Raw genomic sequence first — 19,978 nt, 5'->3', positions numbered from 1 at the left:
CGTCTGTCTTCAGGATTGTCCAGGTGAATGTTGAAGTCTCCAACAATAATTAAACAGTCATAATCAACACATATCACAGATAAAAGCTCATCAAAACCACTGATAAAGTTTGTTTTTGATTTAGGAGGCCTGTAAATATTCAAGAACATGGTTCGGACCGTGCTCTTTACCTGGAGAGCCAAATATTCAAAAGAGTAAACTTTCCCAGAAATACTTTTTTACACTCTAATAAATCTTTAAACAAAGAGGCCACCTCTCCACCTTTTCTTTGCTGTCTGCTCTCACAAAGAAAATTGTAGTTTGGAGGCGTCGACTCTATCAGAATGGGAGCTTCATTAAATTCATGTAACCATGTTTCTGTTAAAAACATAACATCAAGATCGTGGTCAGTAATGAAGTCAGTCAATCATTTTCTACCACTTATTCCATAGTGGGTCGCAGGGAAGCTGGTGCCTATCTCCAGCAGTCTATGGGCGATAGGCGGGGTACACCCTGGACAGGTCGCCAATCCATTGCAGGGCAACACACAAACAACCATGCACTCATTCATACACCTAAGGGCAATTTAGAGTGACCAATTAACCTAACAGGCATGTCTTTGGACTGTGGGAGGAAGCCGGAGTACCCGGTGAGAACCCACACATGCACGGGGAGAACATGCAAACTCCATGCAGAAAGACCCCCGGCCGGGAATCGAACCCAGGACCTTCTTGCTGCAAGGCAACAATGCTACCAACTGCGCCACCGTGCAGCCCAGTAATGAAGTCATTGATTAAAAAAAATTTTTCTGACAGAGATCTAATGTTCAGTAAAGCCAGTTTATATGACTTAGTTGTTGATATTAACTCTGTGTCTGGTTGTACCTGACAGTTTATGGCTTTCGTTGATTGTTTATTACTGTCTCTTATCCTTTTGGCTTTGTTCTTTCTGTCACGTATAAGCACAGAGATTTTACAACTATCTCCTATTAGGGGCCCAAGTTTTTCCTGGACATTTCTGATAAGAGTTACCACTGGGGCCCAGACTGTATCACAGAGAAGTGATTCGAAGGTCCTGATTAGGAGGAGATAGATTATGAGGTGGTGGAAGTCTGCGACATTTGGAAGATGTTGGTTTAGTAGCAGGGCCTCGGCCACGGGGGGTGTTGAATGGAGAAGATGTCAGAGCCACTTGGGTCCCGATTTTAAGAGCTCCTTTCATGTTATCAGAATCAGTAAAGCAAAAAGCGGGCTCAGTGGTAGATGGGAGAGTTCTGTGCAGTCTGGGTCGGGGTCTGGGGTGAGGGGGGTTTAACAGAGTTGTCGGTCTGGGTTTGGGGGGAGGGGGCGTATAATGGGGGGTCCACTTCTCCTGTGGATTTCGATGGGGAGACCTTTTGTGATGAGCTCTCTTTCTCAGCCAATTGGCTGATTGTTTCTGCTGGAGCTGTTGGAGGCAGCGTTATCATTGTTGTTGATACTCCATGTTCTCTGCTGAAGGTCAAAGCTGCTGGCGGATTATTTACTGAATAGAAGAGATTAGATGTGAGACGTCTGGCTCCTGGCTTGTTCAAACAGAAACCATCTTGCTTGAAGAGTTGTCTTTTTTCCCAAAAAATATTAAAGTTGTCGATGAAGTTCACAGATGTAGTAGCACATGTTTTTTTCAACTACTTATTAATCATCAGAAGTCTCGAAAAAATCTCATCTCCACAGAAAATCAGTGCAAAGGGTCCACTGAGAAACACCTTGATATTGAGACCTCCAACAATATTCAGAAGATGAGTGAAATCCTCCTTCAGCCCTTCTGATTTTTTCTCAGCCACATCATCCATGGCTCCACAGTGTATAATAAGATTTTCTAGAGACGGGCACTTTTCTGTGATTGCAAGAATATTCTCTGAGATATCAGACACCACATTACTGGTACCAATCATAACTTCTGTGTTTTTCTTGTTGCAGAAGTTTTTAATCCCATCCACAGCTGTGTTGCCCACTATTAGGGTTCTTGGTCCGGTGGGGTACTTTTTCTCTGGCAGCTTAGGAGAAGACTGTTTAGAGTGAAGGTTGTTCTCAAACCTTTTATTGTTCTCAGAAGATGGATAGTTTTCCTGGTTGTCATTCTGTAGTGGAGCAAATCTGTCTCAATCCTATCAGTTGTTGTGACAGCAGCTCGCTGTCGAAGTCTTCTTTTCCCAGGGGAAACGAGGGCATTTCTCTGTAATTCTGGCCATTCTAATTTATTTAATTGCTGAGATCTTCCAGTGAGTCGTCCACCTTGATTTTTTTGGGCATGCGCCTAAAACATGCCAGGGGGGTCTGCCGGTAGGTTTATTCTCAGTGTTCTGATTGCCGGCTGAGTTGTTGACCTGGCTGTCACTGTTTGGGATCACAGGCAGAGTTGAATCATCGTTGTACCCCATATTCACCTCCACATTCACTTCTAGTCGGTGGATTTTCATCTCCAAAACAGCCAATTTCTGTAAAAGTTTGTCGAAGTCCTCTGTGGTGAGGGGAGGCATTTTGTGCTGCTTAGCTGGCGTCAACTTACCCTTCTTTCAGGTTCAATTATAAAAACATCAAAATCCTTTAGAAAAAAATAAAATAAAATTAAAATAATAATAATCCTTGGGAGTCGCTGGTAAGAAGTTGTTTTAGCCCAATATTTCCGTAATTTTGGCTGAGATAAAAAGTCAGGAGTAAAACAATGCAAGCAGGGAGCTTAGGAGAAAAGCGTCTGAGCAGGCAGAGAGGCAGAAGCAGAAAAAGCCTTTTAAAGGGGACATATCATGCAAAATCCACTTTTTTAGCCTTTAAATAGATTTGTTCTGTACTTGGTGTGTGTAGGAGTGTAGGAGAAAAAAACTGAGTCTCTCCAGGTGTTGCGGAGATATCTTTATATACTGCTAGGGTCGTATTTTTCAGTCCATTCACTTTTCTCTATCATCTGTTACGTTTTTCCAACTGTTACGTTGCAGTATTTGACGCGGAACAGCTAAATAAGGTTATGGACCTCTGGCTAATCAATTTCGCGTATCCACCATATTTACTTCTCGCTGCGATTCTGTAGTCCAAGCTCAAGAATGCATACACTGAAAGAGGATAAGGTCGGTTCAATTTTTGGGTGTTTCAACCCACACAATTAATTACACCGTGTTCCAGCATCAGAACCTCTTCGAAGTGCCTGGTTAAATTTTATTTTTCTTGAAAATCTATCCACATCAGTGTCCCCACTGATTTTCTGTTTCCCCACTTGTGCCCTCAGCAACCTCCGCCAGTATCAAGAAGGATTTTCTGAAAGACTTAATCTGATTAGGGGATCAGTTCCTTCTGTCTCTGGAAACGATGGACGCAGCAAAGCGGTAAGCTGCAAATAAAGCTAAAATGACAACAAATTTTAGTTTGGACATTAATTTATTGTTTGTCAATATGATGTCCTGTCCATTGTTTTGATAGCAGTAGCAACTGTGCCTTCTGCTGTGTTGTGTGCTGCTTTTACCTCCTTGAGGACAAAACCGTACTGCATTTTTTGAATATTATTATTACATAAACAGTTCTGCATTGGCTTTGCCATTTTTGTCTTATTTCTGCGGCACTAGATAATTGTTATCAAACTACAAAAATATCTGAACGGGTTAAAGTGCAGCCCCCCTTGACCTCGAGGGGGGTGGGTGTGAAGTGCCTCAGTAGCATTTAAAGAGACAGCACCAGAACAAGTTGCTCTCAGACACACCTCAGAACATGGGGGAAAAGAAGGGCCTGAGGAGCTACAATAACAAGGAGTTCAAACCAAAGTATTGCAGTTCCACATTATATAGACCACAGATTAGTGATTTAAGTGTGAAAAAGAAGGATTTAAAAGCATGATATGTCGTATTAACAGAAGAAACTGTTATTAGTTATTCCCACGGTAAATAACTATCTGTGCTGTAAGAATGATAAAAACAAAGTGCCAAAAAGACGAGCTGTCCAAGGACAGAGAGAGGTGCAGTGAACAACTGTAGCAGAGGTGGAGAACCAGTAATAAGTGCTGATGGCTGAAGTCTAAACTGGGATCTGGATTCTTTAATGGAAGAATGCTCAGCAAACAGACTAACTGCATTTAGCAATATTAGCTAAAAACAACATCTGTCTCTGCTGTTTGTACTTTCAAACATTGTAACAACTTATTCACTGGAGGATGTTGTAAAGTACATCTAATGTATGTAGTGAGATACAGATCATCAGGCGCAAATTAAATACTTTTTCCTGCAACCATCACTAAGAGTTATGTGCAAGGAAGCCATATTGGATTTTGAGGTTGGGGTGGGTGGAAAACCTCCAACTTTTCAACTCAAACAGTTTAGGTAGACTTGACTTTTTTATTGTACATGTTTGTATTCAGTTGGTTGTGCAATCAATAAATACAACTTTTAAAAAGTCCTGTTTCAATGTGGTTTTAAGTTGTCTGTTGGTAAACTTAGAAAATTTGGTATTTGGTACTTTGTTATAAAAAGTCTGAGAGCTCTTGCTCCAGCGGGGACATTACATATATGAATTAGAAGTTGGTCAGCTTTCATATGAAATGTAGTTTTTACTTACAACAGGATACAGCCTAACAAGCACAGCTACTTATGAGTCTATGTTACCACCAAGCCACACCTTTAGGTTGCACAATGAAGTTTAGGTTTCTGTATTGGTGAACAACATTATGATCCACATACTTTCTTCAACACCTCCCCTTCTAATGACACAATTGTTAAAATTGAAATTAACAACCCGACAGAAACGCAGGGCGTTAAGCCTGGGGTCATGCACTGACCTCGCTGTACCCTTGCCTCTCTCTGCGCTGACTCTCTGGCTGCTGACCCTCCAAGCCTCCCCAGTCTACTGGCACTGCATACCGGCCTCTATGTGAGCCTCTGTCAGGTCCTGACAGGCCCTGGAGCCCCTCAAGGAGCCGAACCAGCAGCAGGTTTTCAGGAAGCTCCTCCATCGTCTTGACAGGGACAGGAGCTTGACACTCCGGACAGAAGATCTGGGATTGGGCCACCTCATGTCTTTGCAGGCAGGACAGGCAGAAAGTGTGCTGACAAGGCAGCACCTTGGCAGAGGCATCCAGCTGGTCAAAACACAGGGGACATTCCAGCAGGGAGATCAGTGTCAGCTCCTCTGGTTCAAAGGGCAACAGGGATCCAGGGCCATCTGAAATACTGTAATCCACCATGCTGAGACAGAGAGAAGTGACAGGAGACACAATTAAACTATTTACACTCTTTCAATGAGTTAAAATTAAGTTTTTAATGCTAAATCATATGACTTGGTTAAGGTAAATAACCTGGATTTACTGTATGAGGTTTTAACAGTGATTCAGCGCTGCGTGTTTACAGGTGTCCTATCACCTCACCTGGCTGCTCAGGTAACACCACAACAGGAAATATCCGTATTCCTCCAAATGAAACAAACAAAATACAAAACGATTTCATTCAACTCTTACTTACACGTTTACCCACGGTCTGCCACCGGGATTTCCCCCTGAACCACGGTTTTAGGAAGTGCGTACGTTTTTCGCGGCGGTCGCCATGTGTGAACCCGGAGTAGGAGGAGGCTGCGGCTGCGGCGGCGGCGGAGCGGCTCTCTGCCCCGCGGTGGGAAGGAGGGGCGCCTCGGTGTCACATAAACACCGGCAGGTATGCTCCTGCCAGCAGTTATAAGTGTGTCAGCATGAAACCCACCTGTGGAGCCTGAAACGAACCGGTGAAAAAAAGAAATGTCTCCACAACTACAGAGAGACTCAATCTTCAGGAACTGTATCGGATTTCAGAGTCATGACGTGCTCAGTTAACCCTTACACTGTAAAACGGATTTTTGAAGTGAAACAATCTAAACCCAAACCACGAATACGAAATGAAACATCTGCATATTGAGATTGTATGAAAGAGGATATTCGAATATTTTATTCCATCTCTATAGAGGAGGGTAATAACGAGCTACATACTGTTACATTAATTTAAGTAACTTTTTTTTTTAGAAAAAACTGCTTCAAATAGTATTTTTTAACTGTTACTTGAGTAATATTATTTTCAAGTAGGCTAAAACTACTCTTAATTGGGTACATTTTCAGCTTCTACCCACTTCAGGTCAATTTATTGAATGCACTTGACCAAACATCCGCAGACTCACACCTAAACCCTAAATTAGACAAAATTATTCATACCCTGGCAGATTTAGATGTAGAATTATTTTAATTCAACCAGAATGTATATGTTTGTAAAAAGAACTGAGACATCTCTGAAAAGATGAAAGAAGAATTTACAAGAAATTGCACATTTGAAACAAAAACGTAATTCTCTGTTTACTTACATTTTATTAAAAGTAGTATGCTAAAAAATATTTACACCTTCACAATAATCAATGAAAACATTTACATTGGCGTTACACCAATCAAACCATTCTTATAATTGCTGAGCAGCTTTTTTCATGTTTCCACTGCTATTTTGGGGATTTATCTCTAAGTTTTGGAAGGCCTCCTTGCCATCGCCCTAATCTTTAGCTCCCTCCACAGAATATCTATCAGATGGAGGTCAGGACTCTTGGCTGTGGCACTCCAAGACATTAATATTACTTACAGTCAAAACAAACATGCTGGTAAAATTAAAACATAACCGAAATCTGCACACATGAATATTTTTGGGCTTAATTAGTCTGCACTGTTCAAACATGTTACTTACTCCATGCTTTAATTTCGAGTTTTATGCTGTAAAAACATGACATCTGCATATTTATATTTCTTGTGTTTTTATATTTGTTTTGTAAAAATGCTGTTTATTTGACCAAATTTGTTTAATAATTTGAAAATAACAGAATTTGAACATCACTTTATAGTTCTGTCTATCTTATTATATCATTTTTAAGTAATAATAACTATTAATAGTAATACATTTGACATTACAGTCAATCAGGGGTAAATACACTTTTACACAAAGCATTTTTTTAATCTTAATTGAGTAATTTTTTTGATGAGTACTTTTTACTTGTACCACACGAGTACACAAAACTGACATAACAAAGGTCAGAGGTGCTGGCTTGTGTGCTGATTAAGGTCATCCTGCGCACTCGTGCAGAGGAAAAGTTACGGGGCATTCATGTGTTATTCGCACTCGGAAAAAATCATTCTCTGATGTATTCATATTTGGAAGTTCCACTCTAGTTCGGTAGTTCCGTAAAGGTCAAATTCTAGCAACATTACACATTTCCTTTAGTGAAAGATCCTATCTGAATATTTTGATTAGATGTGAGCGGAAAACACAGGCATTATTCTCATTTGCCCAGTATGGTGTCCAACAGAGAACAGTTGGTACATTTATATTTTTTGTATTATGAATATATCAGCTTGGTAAAAGTTAAGAAGTGTCATAAGACTTGAGGTTGTAAAGGTGTCTGTGGTGTAGCAAGAATTTCAATGTGTATCTGATTTATCACCACACTAATAAAATAAACTGTTGGTTAATTTACCTGATTAAATTGGTGTAACAATTTGCATAAATTTAATTTGGGTTTAACAGCGAATAGCAGTAAGAAACCTAAATTAGTTAAACTGCAACCAATTAATAAAAATATGCTGACTGAACTAAACAATTTATATATAAAATAATTCTTACGATAATACAAATATTATATTTAAATTTTACATTCTAACTATTATGCTCTTATACTGACTTGGACTATAGACACAACAGGCAAGATTTGTTGATTTATATTTTAATAACAGATTGAAAATGAAAACATCTCAAAATCTAGCGGTTCTTAAACAATGTGAATATAGCAAGCATTTAAAATTTCTCAATCCAGAATCATCTTACTAAACATACATTTAAATACAGGACGATATCAATCAATACTAAAAACACCTGACTAATAAAGATACAGTTTCACAGTTAAAATGACAAAACAAGCACACAAACAAGTTTCATGGATGCAGATGATCGCCTCTGTCAGAACAAACACCTCTGCTGGGTCTTTCGTGGCAGCAGAACCATGTCTAACATGCACCTTCATTGTGCCTTAAAATAGTAATCAACTTTTTTATTCTATTTTAAGATGGTTCCATGTAAACCTTTTCCGTGACAGCAATAGTTAAAATGTTGTTTATTAACCAGCACCACTGGAGAGCCTGCTGGATGTTTTGAAAGAGAGCCAGCAGGGAGAGGAAAGCAGAGCATGTGCAGCAAGAGATAAAAAGCAACAAAAGCAATAGCAGTGGAGGATCTCAGGGAGCAGGCAGAGTCCAGGGCTTGGCTCTCTGAGAGATGTCCACTGTGTATTTTACCTTCTCCGTTGGACCAAGCAGAGCTGGAATCCTGGGATTTTATGGACTTTAATTCAGATTTTAGTTATTTCATACTTGTATGTTAGGTCTGGGCTTCTTTTTTGGCTTATACAACTTTTTGTGGCTTTGCCTGATTCTCAAAAGAACTGGGCCACACCATTGCTAAATTAGCTAAGGGTAGATACAAACAGACATTCTTGTTCCAACACAGTGCCGAAGCTACTCTTAACGTTTACTAAGCTGATAAACTCGTACTTGTACTCATACAAGTCCACATGCTTCATCCGGAACCGGGTGGCAGGGGCAGCAGACTCAGTAGAGACGCCGAGACTTCCCCAGACACCTCCTCCAGCTCCTCCAGATGGAGCCCAAGGCATTCCCAGGCCAGCCGAGAGACATAGTCCCTTCCAGTGTGTCCTGGGCCGTCCTCTGGGCCTCCTCCCGGTGGGACGTGCCTGGAACACCTCCCAAGGGAGGCGTCCAGGAGGCATCCAATATAGATGCCCGAACCTCCTCAAGTGGCTCCTCTCGATGTGGAGGAGCAGCGGCTCTACTCCGAGCTCCTCCCAGATGGCTGAGCTCCTCACCCTATCTCTAAGGGAGTGCCCGGCCACCCTGCGGAGAAAGCTCATTTCAGCAGCTTGTTTCTGGGATCTTGTTCTTTCGGTCATGACCCAAAGTTCATGGCCATAGGTGAGGGTAGGAACGTAGACCGACCGTTAAATCAAGAGCTTTGCTTTCCGGCTCAGCTCTCTCTTCACCACAACGCACCGCCACAGTGTCATTACTGTGGCGGCCGCACCAATCCTTCTGTCGATCTCCCGCTCCATTCTCCCCTCACTCGTGAACAACCCCAAGATACTTGAACTCCTCCATTTGAGGCAGGAACTCCCCTCCAACCTGAAGAGGACAAGCCACCCTTTTCCAGTCGAGAATCATGGCCTTGGACTTGGAGGACCTGATCCTCATCCCAGCCGCTGAGAACAGCCCCAAAGCATGCTGTAGGTCTTGGCTAGAGGGAGCAGCAGGACCACGTCATTTGCAAAAAGAAGAGACGAAATCCTCTGGTCCAAAACCAGACCCCCTCCGGCCCTTGGCAATGTGGACCAAACTCCTCCACCTATACAGAAAGCGGATGGCCCCTAATAAAGGGCCTCCGAGTCTATACTCCTGGAGTGCACCCCACAGGGCACCACAAGGGACACAGTCAACTGCCATCTCCAGGTCCACAAAACACATGTGGACCAATTAGGTAAAATCCCATGAACCCTTGAGTACCCTGTAGAGGGTGTTGAGCTGGTCCAGTGTTCCACGGCCAGGACGAAAACCACACTGCTCCTCCACAAGTAGAGGTTCGACTATCGGCTGGACTCTCCTTTCCAATGCCTTACCAGGGAGGCTGCACTGCTGACGGACCTGATGGGTTGACAGAATTGCTTCAAGTATGACTGGTAGTCCTTCTCTATGGCCTTATCGAACTCCTCCAAGGCCCGAATTTTTGCCTCTGCCACAGCCCGGGCCGTGGCACACTTGGCCTCACAGTTCCGATCAGCCTCCTCAGGAATCCCACAAGCTAACCACAGCTGTTAGGACTCCTTCTTCAGTTTTACACTATCCCTTACTGTTGATGTTCACCACTGGGTTTGGGGGACTGCCGCAGCGACAGGCAGACCTTACGGGCACAGCTTCGGGCGGCAGCATCAACAATAGAGGCAGAGAACCTAGTCCCCTCTGACTCTATGTCTCCAACTTTCCCCCGGAATCTGGTCAAAGCTCTCCCAGAGGTGGGAGTTGAATACATCCCTGGCTGAGGGCTTCGCCAGCAGAGCCTCACTATAGTCTTGGACCTGCTAAGTCTGTCTGGCTTCCTCCTCTTCCAGCGGATCCAACTCACCACCAGTTAGCGATTGGGGGACAGCTCAGTCCCTCTCTTCACCCAAGTATCCAAGAAGGTCGAAGACATGACAACAAAGTTGATCATCGACCTCCTGCCTAGGGTGTCCTGGTGCCAAGTGCACTGATGAACACCCTTATGTTTGAACATGGTGTTCATCATGGATAACTCATAACTAGCAACAGAAACAACAGTCAGAGACCTGTCCCCGACCCGAAGGCGCAGGGATGTGACCCTCTCATCCACCTGGGTAAACCCCAAAATGAGACGGCTGAACCAGGGGGCAAACCCACCCCAGCCCGCCACCTCTACCTGCGGGCCACTCCAGAGTAGAAGAGAGTCCAACCTGAGTTACAGAGCCCATGTTGTGTGTGGAGGTGAGCCCGACTATTTCTAGCCGATATTTCTCAACCTCCCCCACAAGCTCAGGCTCCTTCCCCCCTGCGAGGTGACATTCCACGTCCCTAGAGCCAGTTTAAGCATCCGGAGATCGGGTCGCCAAGGTCTCCCCTTCATCTGCTGCCCGATCCTATTTGCACCGATCCCTTGATATTTTCATTCATAATACAACCCATAGAGCCATATGACACTGAATACAATGACAGAGAATAATAATTGACCATTGAACCAATATTTTCATTTCCATTCTAACGAGAATGTTCAGGCAGGATATGTTATAAAAAAGTAGCTAATACTGTTAGAATTTAACCATTACTAACAATTACATTAAAAACTAAAACATTGGATTAAAATTTGAATCTTTTAAATGGCTAATATTTAATAACATCCAAAACTCAACTTTGGAGTGAAGAGTGAGGCTGAATTTAAGCTATAAGCAATCATTTAAGTTTAGGTCTAACTTTCACTAGTTTAGCAACAATAGCAACAAGAAAATTAAAATCGCCAAAATCACAGTTTCTTTACATGGGGGAGTTGTTTTCAATGAATGGCAAATCTTTGCTGTCATTGCCAGGAAAGCGGTTTTAAAAACCACCATTTTAGAATAGATTTTAAAAGTTCATCACTCTTTTACCAACATTTTATGTCTTTATCCCAAACCGGTTCTTATTTACGATTTCTTGACTTTAATACCATGGAGGACTGTTGGATGGGTGCGAGGACTTGTTATCACTCATGTAAAAACTTTGTGTTGCAAGGCACCTGCACTCCGCTTTGTTTTCTGCTCTGGTATGCCTTCCTCCCTGTGTGTGTGAGATCATCGTTATCTCCGTGAGAACCAGCCTCCTTTCAGTCTCACACACACATATACACCCTGTCTGAACTGTCTGTTGAACTGTGTATATAAATAAAGAGATAGGGTGTCAAAACTTTGTAATTGCACTGCAAAGTGGGCTACCCTTGTCACAAGTAAAACTGACTCTGTATCGTTCTTACCTCTGAGTTGACTAAATAATACCTAACAAGGACCCAGCAGAGGTGACTGTTGTGATAAAACTTGTTTGTGCTGACTTAGCAGTAACATAACTGAAGTAAAGTTATCTTAAACTAGTTTGAATTTAACACATTTTGAGGAGTAAGTTGCCTTTAAAAAGTGGTCGCAATTTAAAAAAAAATATTACGTTGTTCTTAAGCTGTTGAGCTTTCATAAATAATTTATATATATATATATATATATAAAGCTACTAATTTAGAAAGAAAACAAATTTTTACACAGATTTTATTAGTTGATTCTATTAGTTTGTTCTATCAGTGTAACAATTTTTATTTATGATGAATTGTTTTAAATTTGAGCCAGAAAAATATTTTGTCATTGGTTGCAATCTTATTTATTTGGTGCCCTTTTATTTGCTAAACCTTCATAATGTTTACCTGGAGACATAGAATACAATGAAAACAATTCAAATGTATTAAAAGTTGTTATGCCAGTTTCATTGATTAAATTCTAACAGTTTTATCCCGTTAACTAATTTATACAATTAAATTCATTAATTTGAGTTAAATAATTTTAAATTTGCTTGAATTGAACTACTATGGTTGATTAGGTACTTTAAAAAGCTGGTGGCAATTTGATAATTTATTTAAGTGACCTTTTTAGCTGTTAAACTTATATTTACTTAGAAATACTGATTAAAATCTTGACCATTAAAATGTGCTGCTACCCTAGTTTTGTTGGTTTAATTTTAACAGTTTGTTTTGTAAGTGTACCAAGCTCTTTGGAGTTATTGTGACATCTTGATGTCCGGTAAACTTTCACTGCTCAGTAATCCTGACAATACATGACAAATGTTTTCATCATCCTGGAGGAATTTAAAAGTTTTAGGTAATAAAAAATATTATATAATGAAATAATAATTAAAATAAATAAAAGAAACGTCCATATTCCGTGTTGGATTTAATTAAAAAAAGAAATTATTACTTAGACTAGTTTAACAATAGTTTTAGTGTTTTTATTCATTTAATTATTAAAACCATCTTCATTTTAACAGATTTTAAAAAATAAAGTTAGCAGTAACCCAATGTCAGCAATGACAGATGACACAGGGGCGCCCTCTGCTGGTGCAATCTCTGACCTGTTTTGCTGGAGAGACAAAAACCAAAGCTGACCTCTTCCAGGACCTCCCTATCCTCTGTCCATGTGTTTAAGTTTTAGCTTCATTTGAGGACAGAATGATGTGCAGAAGTTGAAATCCTTTGTTTAGAGCTATCTGTTTTAATTGTTTTCTTTGGATTTTACCGTTGCACACTTCAAACTCCAAAATGTCAGTCTTGAATCCCAGGTTTAAATAATTCATCCGTGCTGGCTATGCACCGTAGGTTCAGAACATCGGCTTGAATTTTTCAAACAAACATGAATCTTTCATGCTTTTCTTCACGTCAGCAGAACTGGGGGAATTCTAAAAATGTACATGTGGCTTTTCCAGCAAGTCTGAGAGCAACAGAAATGACTTATTCAAATGTTCGCATCAGCTCCTCCTCCTCCGTCCAAGCCTCCCTCAGCGACTCCTGATTTTAGCTTTTAAACTATATTTTCCAGACTCAGACTCAGTTTAATGCTTTCATGTGCAGCAAATTGATTCTCTGTCTTCCTTTCAGCGATAAAGAGGGGGGTAAGTGGTCTTTCAGAGGAAGTCTGTGCATAAGTGCTTATCAGCTCCTCGCAGTCCGATGGTCAGGCTGGCCTCCACAGGGAAGCCCTCTGTGCTGTGGGGTGAGAAAGCAGGTCTGATGGCTCTGATATGAAGCCTATCTGATGCAGAGGGAATGCTCTCCCCAGGGGCACATCTGAGGAGCCTGCGCAGTCTCAGAATATTATGACTTGCAACAAGTTTTTATTTTGCATACAGATGAGTGCCTCCTTCTCCAGCTTTCATGTTTTATTTAAAGTGGTGTCTTACTCAGAGAGAGCTGCTAACTCACTGCCTTTACCTCTTTTTTCATTAGGCGAGAAGACTCTTTCTGCCCCCTCACTCTGCTGCCATGTTTGATCATTAGACGGTGGTTTAAAATATGCTTCAGTGTGTTTGAGGTACAAAACCTCCTGAAAGCTTCCTTATTGTGACACGTTACCTCCACAAACTTTAATGTCTCTAACAGGGATTTTATGTAATCCACATGCACACAATAGTGCATGATTGTGATGCAAAAGGAAAAGAATAAATTATTTAAATTTTATTTAGATTTTTCTTCCAAATAGTAAATCTGAAACGTGTGGCTTGCATTTGTATTAACTTTCCCATAGTCAATATTTCATAGAACCCACTTTTTTTATACATACAGCTGCAATTGTTTTTGGGTATTTGTCTACCAGTTTTGTACATCTAGAGACTGAATATTGTGCACAAAGTACCTCAGGCTCCACCTGATAGGATGAAAATGCCTGTGAAAATCAACCTTTAGTTGACAAAAATCAGAAAAGGTCTTAAAGCTCTTAGAGCTTGAATTGGTTTACTGATAAGCTGTGAAAAGCTCGTTTTTTTATTCTAGCCAAAAGCCTTTATGTTGTGATCAGAAGAATAAGATTATGTACTTTAGGTTGTTTGTCTTTGGTTTTGTTATTCAGGTTTGCTGCTTATGATTGTCATCAGTAAATAACTTTAAATATAGATTAGTTTGATTAGTAATACATTTATACTTTGATTCCAGCAGTTGCTCCTGGATGACCTTTCCCTCGGGGCTTTTGTGACATGTCCTTATCTGTGGCAGAAACAAGCTACAGTGCTAAGAAATGGAAGAACTCCTGGTCTTTTTGAGCGAATATTAATTGATCGTCCACCTAAATAATTATGATATTTAAGGAGAACTGATGCAGACGGGACCCACTTTGACTAATGTGGCACTCCAACAGTAACTCCAAGCTAACAACTGGTATCTCAAAAAAGACAATTGTCTGTTGCATGTTACCCTATAGCATAGTGGTGCAGTTAGTAAGACATAGCCTTGCAGCAAGAAGGTCCTGGGTTCGACTCTGGGCTGGCGGTCCTCTGGCGTGGAGTTTGCATGTTCTCCCTGTGCATGTGGGGGTTCTCTCTGGGTACTCTGTCTTCCTTCCACAGTCCAAAAACATGACTTTTAGGTTAACTGTCTCTCTAAATTGCCCTTAGGTGTGAATGAGTGTGTGCGTGGTTGTGTGTCTGTGTTGCGCTGCAATGGACTGGTGACCTGTCCAGAGTGTACCCCGCCTCCTGCCCATAGACTCCTGGAGATAGGCACCAGCTTCCCTGTGACCCACTATGGAAGAAGCGGTAAAAAATGACTGACTGGATGTTTTTTTTTAATGAATGCAAATATAAAGTGTCCAGTTATTTCTAACAATATACAAAGTTATTTTAATAATGAAAAATAAACAGTGAATAAAGCACACTTTTCTAATATGTGGCAGAAGGGGCAGCTGTTCTAGAAGGGAAACCTCCATGCCAGTCTGGAATGCATTTTACTCCATCTTCCCAACTATTCTGAGAAGCTTCCAAGTTCCTGCTGAAGAAAGGAATCCCCACAGCATGATGCAGCCACCACCATGTTTCACCATGAGGCAGGTATGTTCTGGGTGATGTACAATAGGGCTCCTTGTTTTTGACGACATTAAGTATTTTGCATTTAGACCAAAGAGCCCAGTTGGAGTCTCCTCTGACTGAAGTAGTTTTTCCACACATGTTTGCTCCTGCCCTACATGGCTTGTTTCACAAACTGCAAAGAGGACTTCTTATTGCTTCGTTTTCCTTCCACTTCACAATTTAGCACTACTTTAAATTGGTCTATGACATAAGATCCTAATAAACATGAAAAAAGATGAAACACATCAAAGCGGTGTGAATGCTTTTGCGAGGCGCTGTACTTTAATTTGAAGACAGCCTCAGTCAAAATGCATAATCCTCGTGCTGCAATGCATTAGTGAGGCTTAGTCACAATCAACTAACGTGACGGCGAGTAATATTAGGTGTGTCAGAGGAACCTCATTAACTTCTCACTTTCAGGAGGGACTAATCCTCCTCCTTAAAAGTCAGAGGGTAGTCATAACTGATGCAGATCCTAGGTGATTCATTTAAATTGTTTCTCTGCACAAACAAACCAAGAAGCTTTTATTTTATTACCTTAAGTAAATGTCTGAGGGAAGCTTTTGTTTGGCAGATCACAGTATTCCAGTCAAACCGGCTCAACTCGTACATCTGCTGTTTTTTTTGGCCTAACACTGTTTATACCTCATCTAATTTTCAGGTGAGTGTTTCCACTCTTGCTGCATGAGAAAAGTCCAGCTGACAACAGTGGAAGGATAATGGCCCTCAGTGTGTTGTCACTGCAGGTCCACTGACTCAGTCATGACTGCCTGTGAATCTGAGAATGTCATTTAGGACTAAAATATACACAGAGCAGCAGGCAGTCTTCCATCAGATGTCTTTTTCCTTTTTTTAAGGAAAGCAGCTTGACCATTTTTTTCTACTCACAGTTTGTTCTCCCGTGCTCCTCTGCCTGCACATTGAATACTTTAAATATTTTACAGTTGATAAATAAATGAAACAACCACTTTTCTTACTTCGAGGCAACATGCCGAGATGCTCCCCTACCCACATCTGGAGGAGCTTATTATCGCAGCTCTTACTTTGCTTCAGCCAGAGCCCAAATGAGGCTCCGCTCAGGGACATCTTCATTTATTTTTCAAAAAGGCATCAAATGCATCCTCTCTGCTGCCACCAACAGAATTAGATTTTTAAAGAAACGGTGCAGCCAAACCTCTCTTTAACTGGATTTTTTTTTTTTTATGATTTACAAAAGCTTTCGGCCATTTCAATATTGTCTTGCTTGAACTGAGCATTTTCTGTTAAAAACAGCAGAGATGCCTGACATGTGCAGAAAGAGTTTCAAGGGAAAACCAGTGACATCTGATCCTCCATGTCATTAATGACCTACTTTGACTACTCTGTGGCTGTCATCTCACTCTCTACGTTAAACGTACCCCAGCTATTTACAACAATTTCCCTTATCAGGCTGCAGGCGGTGTGCATCAGCAGAGTGGGATCATGTGACCTGTGTTTGTGTTCATGTGTGAAAGGAACCCGGTCCCTCTGAAAAGACAACCTGAGTGGGGTGGAAGAAGTGAGACAGAGGGCTGTGGTGGATCTGAAGTCACCTGAGCCAGACAGAGGTTTTAAGCCTTTCTTCTGCCCGGATGTCTGCAGCACAATGCACTGAAGGCTTTTTTGGTTCGCAAATGCTCCAGCAGCTGTTTAAGCCTGAGATGTGCATTAGGGAAACCAAAAATAGGAAGCACACACCTCTGGGCCAGCTGTCGTTCACTGCCTGTGGGACTGCCTTTTGCAACCCCCCTCCCAGCTCTCAGCCGGTCTTGCTCTCCTCCGCCCTCCCCCTATTCTCATATTTTTCTTAATCCCAGAATCAGGCCTTGTGCTGGCATGAATGATGTGAATATGAACTCCACTCACAGTGGTCAACTATGCAAACTTATGAAAAACTAAAGGATGAAATCTCTGTCTCATAAATCCCTTGTGCAGGTTTATGGAGAAGCACACATCGGTTTCTATCCATTCTAAATGACGATGAGTTGGGGAAAATTAAATCACTAGAATATATGGCTGAAATAGTTCCAGACACATTTGTGTCCCAAAAGCCAGATGATCCTGTCCCCAAGGTTGCAGGCTCATATGGAGTCTAACACCTGAACCTGGCAAGCCTCAAGAGCCAAGGCTGGACCCCCAGGAGCTCTTAACCATAACTTAGGGTTCCTACACATTTTATATATTGTTATGATTTGGGGTTGTTTGGTTTTTGGTTTCTGGTTTTTTCTTATGTTTTTCACAGTTAAGGTTTTGACTCGTTCTTTTGTTATTATTCTTAGATTTTGATTCATGCTTCTGTTATTTTCCTGGTCATGCTTTAGTTTTGTCGTCTTGTTCATGTTTTGTCAAGTTTGGTTTTGTTTGTATATTAGAGTCTCTGTTTTTGCCGCAGCCACGTTTTGTTCTGTCTGTTAATTAAGTTTATTCAGTTCACCTGCTTCAAGTTAATCTGTCTCCTTGCTCCACCTGGTTTTCACTCCATATATACACACTTGTTCTGTTAGTCGTCGCGGAGACATTTCTCATGCTCATGTCTTGTTCGCAAACCTAGTCTTGTCTTTTTGATCATGCCATACCTGTCTTACCTGCCCGTTTGTTTTGTTCCTGTCTCCTGCTGAGTGTGAGTTTTTGTAATTAAACCTTTTTTCACTTACCATCACGATGCCTGCTCATCTGCATTCTGGGGTCCAATATCTCGTAAACCTTAACATATATCTACTGTTCCAGACTAGATTCTTTCTAGATTTTTTTCATTCTTTATTTTTAATAACGTTTCAGTAATATTTGAGTACAAAGTGTTAACATTGAACCTATGTGAATAGTCAGGTCTCATTTTCTCTGGAATCCACTAATACTAAAACATTAAAAATGAAGTTGGTATTTGGAGAAGCATTTGACTGCTTCTGTAACATCTGGACTAATTTAGATCAGCTCTGTTTTAAATTCTTGACCTTTTTGACTTCTCAAATATTCAACAGGGTATCTTATACAAAACACAGATTCTTTAAATCATAGTTTGTGATCTTTGGTATCTTTATTTTGTTGGTAGAAATTCCTAAATATAGCCATTTTATTCCTTTTATTTTATTCCACAGATACAGTTCAACTGCTTAATGAAGCAGAATTAAAACGGTAAAAGAAATTCTGCACCACAAAAGCTTGCTTCTGTATTTTGGCTGAATTCTCACTTTTGTTCTGTTTTCAAAAGAAGAAGGTGTCTAAATTACATTACATATGCAGCCAACGAACAGCAAAGCCATTGCTAGCAAGACAAACAAATGAATGAAAATTAAAAGAAAGATTGAAGGAAAAAAGACTGTTAGTCTGTCAGGCCTCCAGGAAATCTTTATTCTGGTGATTTCTGGCGGTGTAGCTTTAGCTCATATTAAGTCCATAACGCAAGTTTTAAAACCGATTTGCATAAAGCTTTTAAGCCTGTCAACTCCATTTAGAAAAATCACCAAAAAGTCCATTAAATGAGGATGGAGATAATTTTTGGGGAGTTTTTGTGTTATTTTGGTGTTTCCTCTTTCCATGCACCTTTTATGATGCTTTTAAGATTCAAAATGTACATCAGTTCATAACCTGCTGCTGTTTGTAAAAAAGCTGAATGTGAAGAAGGGCCACAGCAGGTTAATGCTGAGCCTTGCTCAAAGGTCCACTACTGCATAAAGAAGAGGTGTAAACAAAAGGGTTTTTCTTGCCTAAAATAGGCCTGAAAGTATCAAATCATTTACTTAAATGATGCTGAAATATTACAGAAATGTGTATCACATTAGGCTCCTTTTATTTTATTTACTCCACAGTTTGCATATTAAACTGCTGTTTTACTGACATTAATTAAGTATTATGAGAAAGAGCAGACTGCTGTGTGCACTAGTATTGAATGTAGGTCTAATTTGTGGGAACACTCTCTCTGCTCTGGTGTTTTCTGCAGTATATTGATGCTGACGTAGTAATGTTTACTGAAATCTGCACTCCCAAGCTGTTTTTACATCTTCAGCCTGAACAAATGGCCTCGGGCTAAAACAAGGTAAAGAAGACGAAGAGTACCCAGAGGAGGACTAACACGCTGATGGGTTGAGTTGAGACAAAAGGAACGAAAAAACAAAACAACAAGCAACAATGGAAGCTTTGAGAGGTACAGAAAAGCAGAGGAGTTGATGAACTTAAAGCTGTGCATGGCAGTGAGGCCCAAAGTTATTAATACCCCAGGCAGACTAAGGTTTAAAGCAGTACTCTAATTTTTTCAAGATTTTTTTCTGACAGAAAGCAACAGTGATGTTTGGAGCAGCCCTGCCAAAGTGCAGACTTGAATTTGATAGAGATTCTGTGGAAAGAGCCAAAGATTATGGTGATGGAAAGGAGGCCTTCTCCAGCCTCTAAGTCTTGAATCCCAATCACCAAAGATAAATTGTCAAAATACCTGTGGAAACATGCAAAAAGCTGGTCAGCAGTTATAGGCCAGATGTATTGCCCAGTTAGTGGCCAAACTCTGCTCCAGGAGCACTTACTGTGGGAAAAAAGGTCAGATTACATGGAGTTTCAGAACAGTAAATCCGTCAGTGTACCTGATCAAAAGACAAGTGGATTTGTCGGATAAAATACAGAGAGAGTTCATAGTCACAGTCTACAAATCCCAAATGCATTGACCTCTGTTTATCATCCTTTAAGATTCCTCAAACACAAACATCCTCCTTCCCAAAGTAAATGCAGCAACATGGTTATAATATCTCACCGTCTGTGTGCGGATGATGAAAGTCATTCT

General features: G+C 40.9%; 1 protein-coding gene across 1 annotated transcript in view; it reads right to left on the bottom strand.

The window, feature by feature from the left end:
- The window catches only part of sh3rf2 (SH3 domain containing ring finger 2), a 31,990-nt gene extending 26,223 nt beyond the window's left edge, over positions 1-5,767 (bottom strand). The window contains exons 1-2 of the mRNA XM_047354405.1: positions 5,459-5,767; positions 4,780-5,185 (exon numbers count right to left, since the gene is read on the bottom strand). Coding sequence (XP_047210361.1) covers positions 4,780-5,184 — 405 coding nt within the window. The 5' untranslated portion in view covers position 5,185; positions 5,459-5,767. The remainder of the gene's footprint in view (positions 1-4,779; positions 5,186-5,458) is intronic.
- Positions 5,768-19,978: the final 14,211 nt, after the last annotated feature.

Source organism: Girardinichthys multiradiatus, chromosome 23 (assembly GCF_021462225.1).
Source record: "Girardinichthys multiradiatus isolate DD_20200921_A chromosome 23, DD_fGirMul_XY1, whole genome shotgun sequence".
NCBI lineage: Eukaryota > Metazoa > Chordata > Actinopteri > Cyprinodontiformes > Goodeidae > Girardinichthys > Girardinichthys multiradiatus.
Note: the sequence above shows the minus strand (reverse complement) of the source record. Positions and strands in the feature narration are given on the sequence as shown.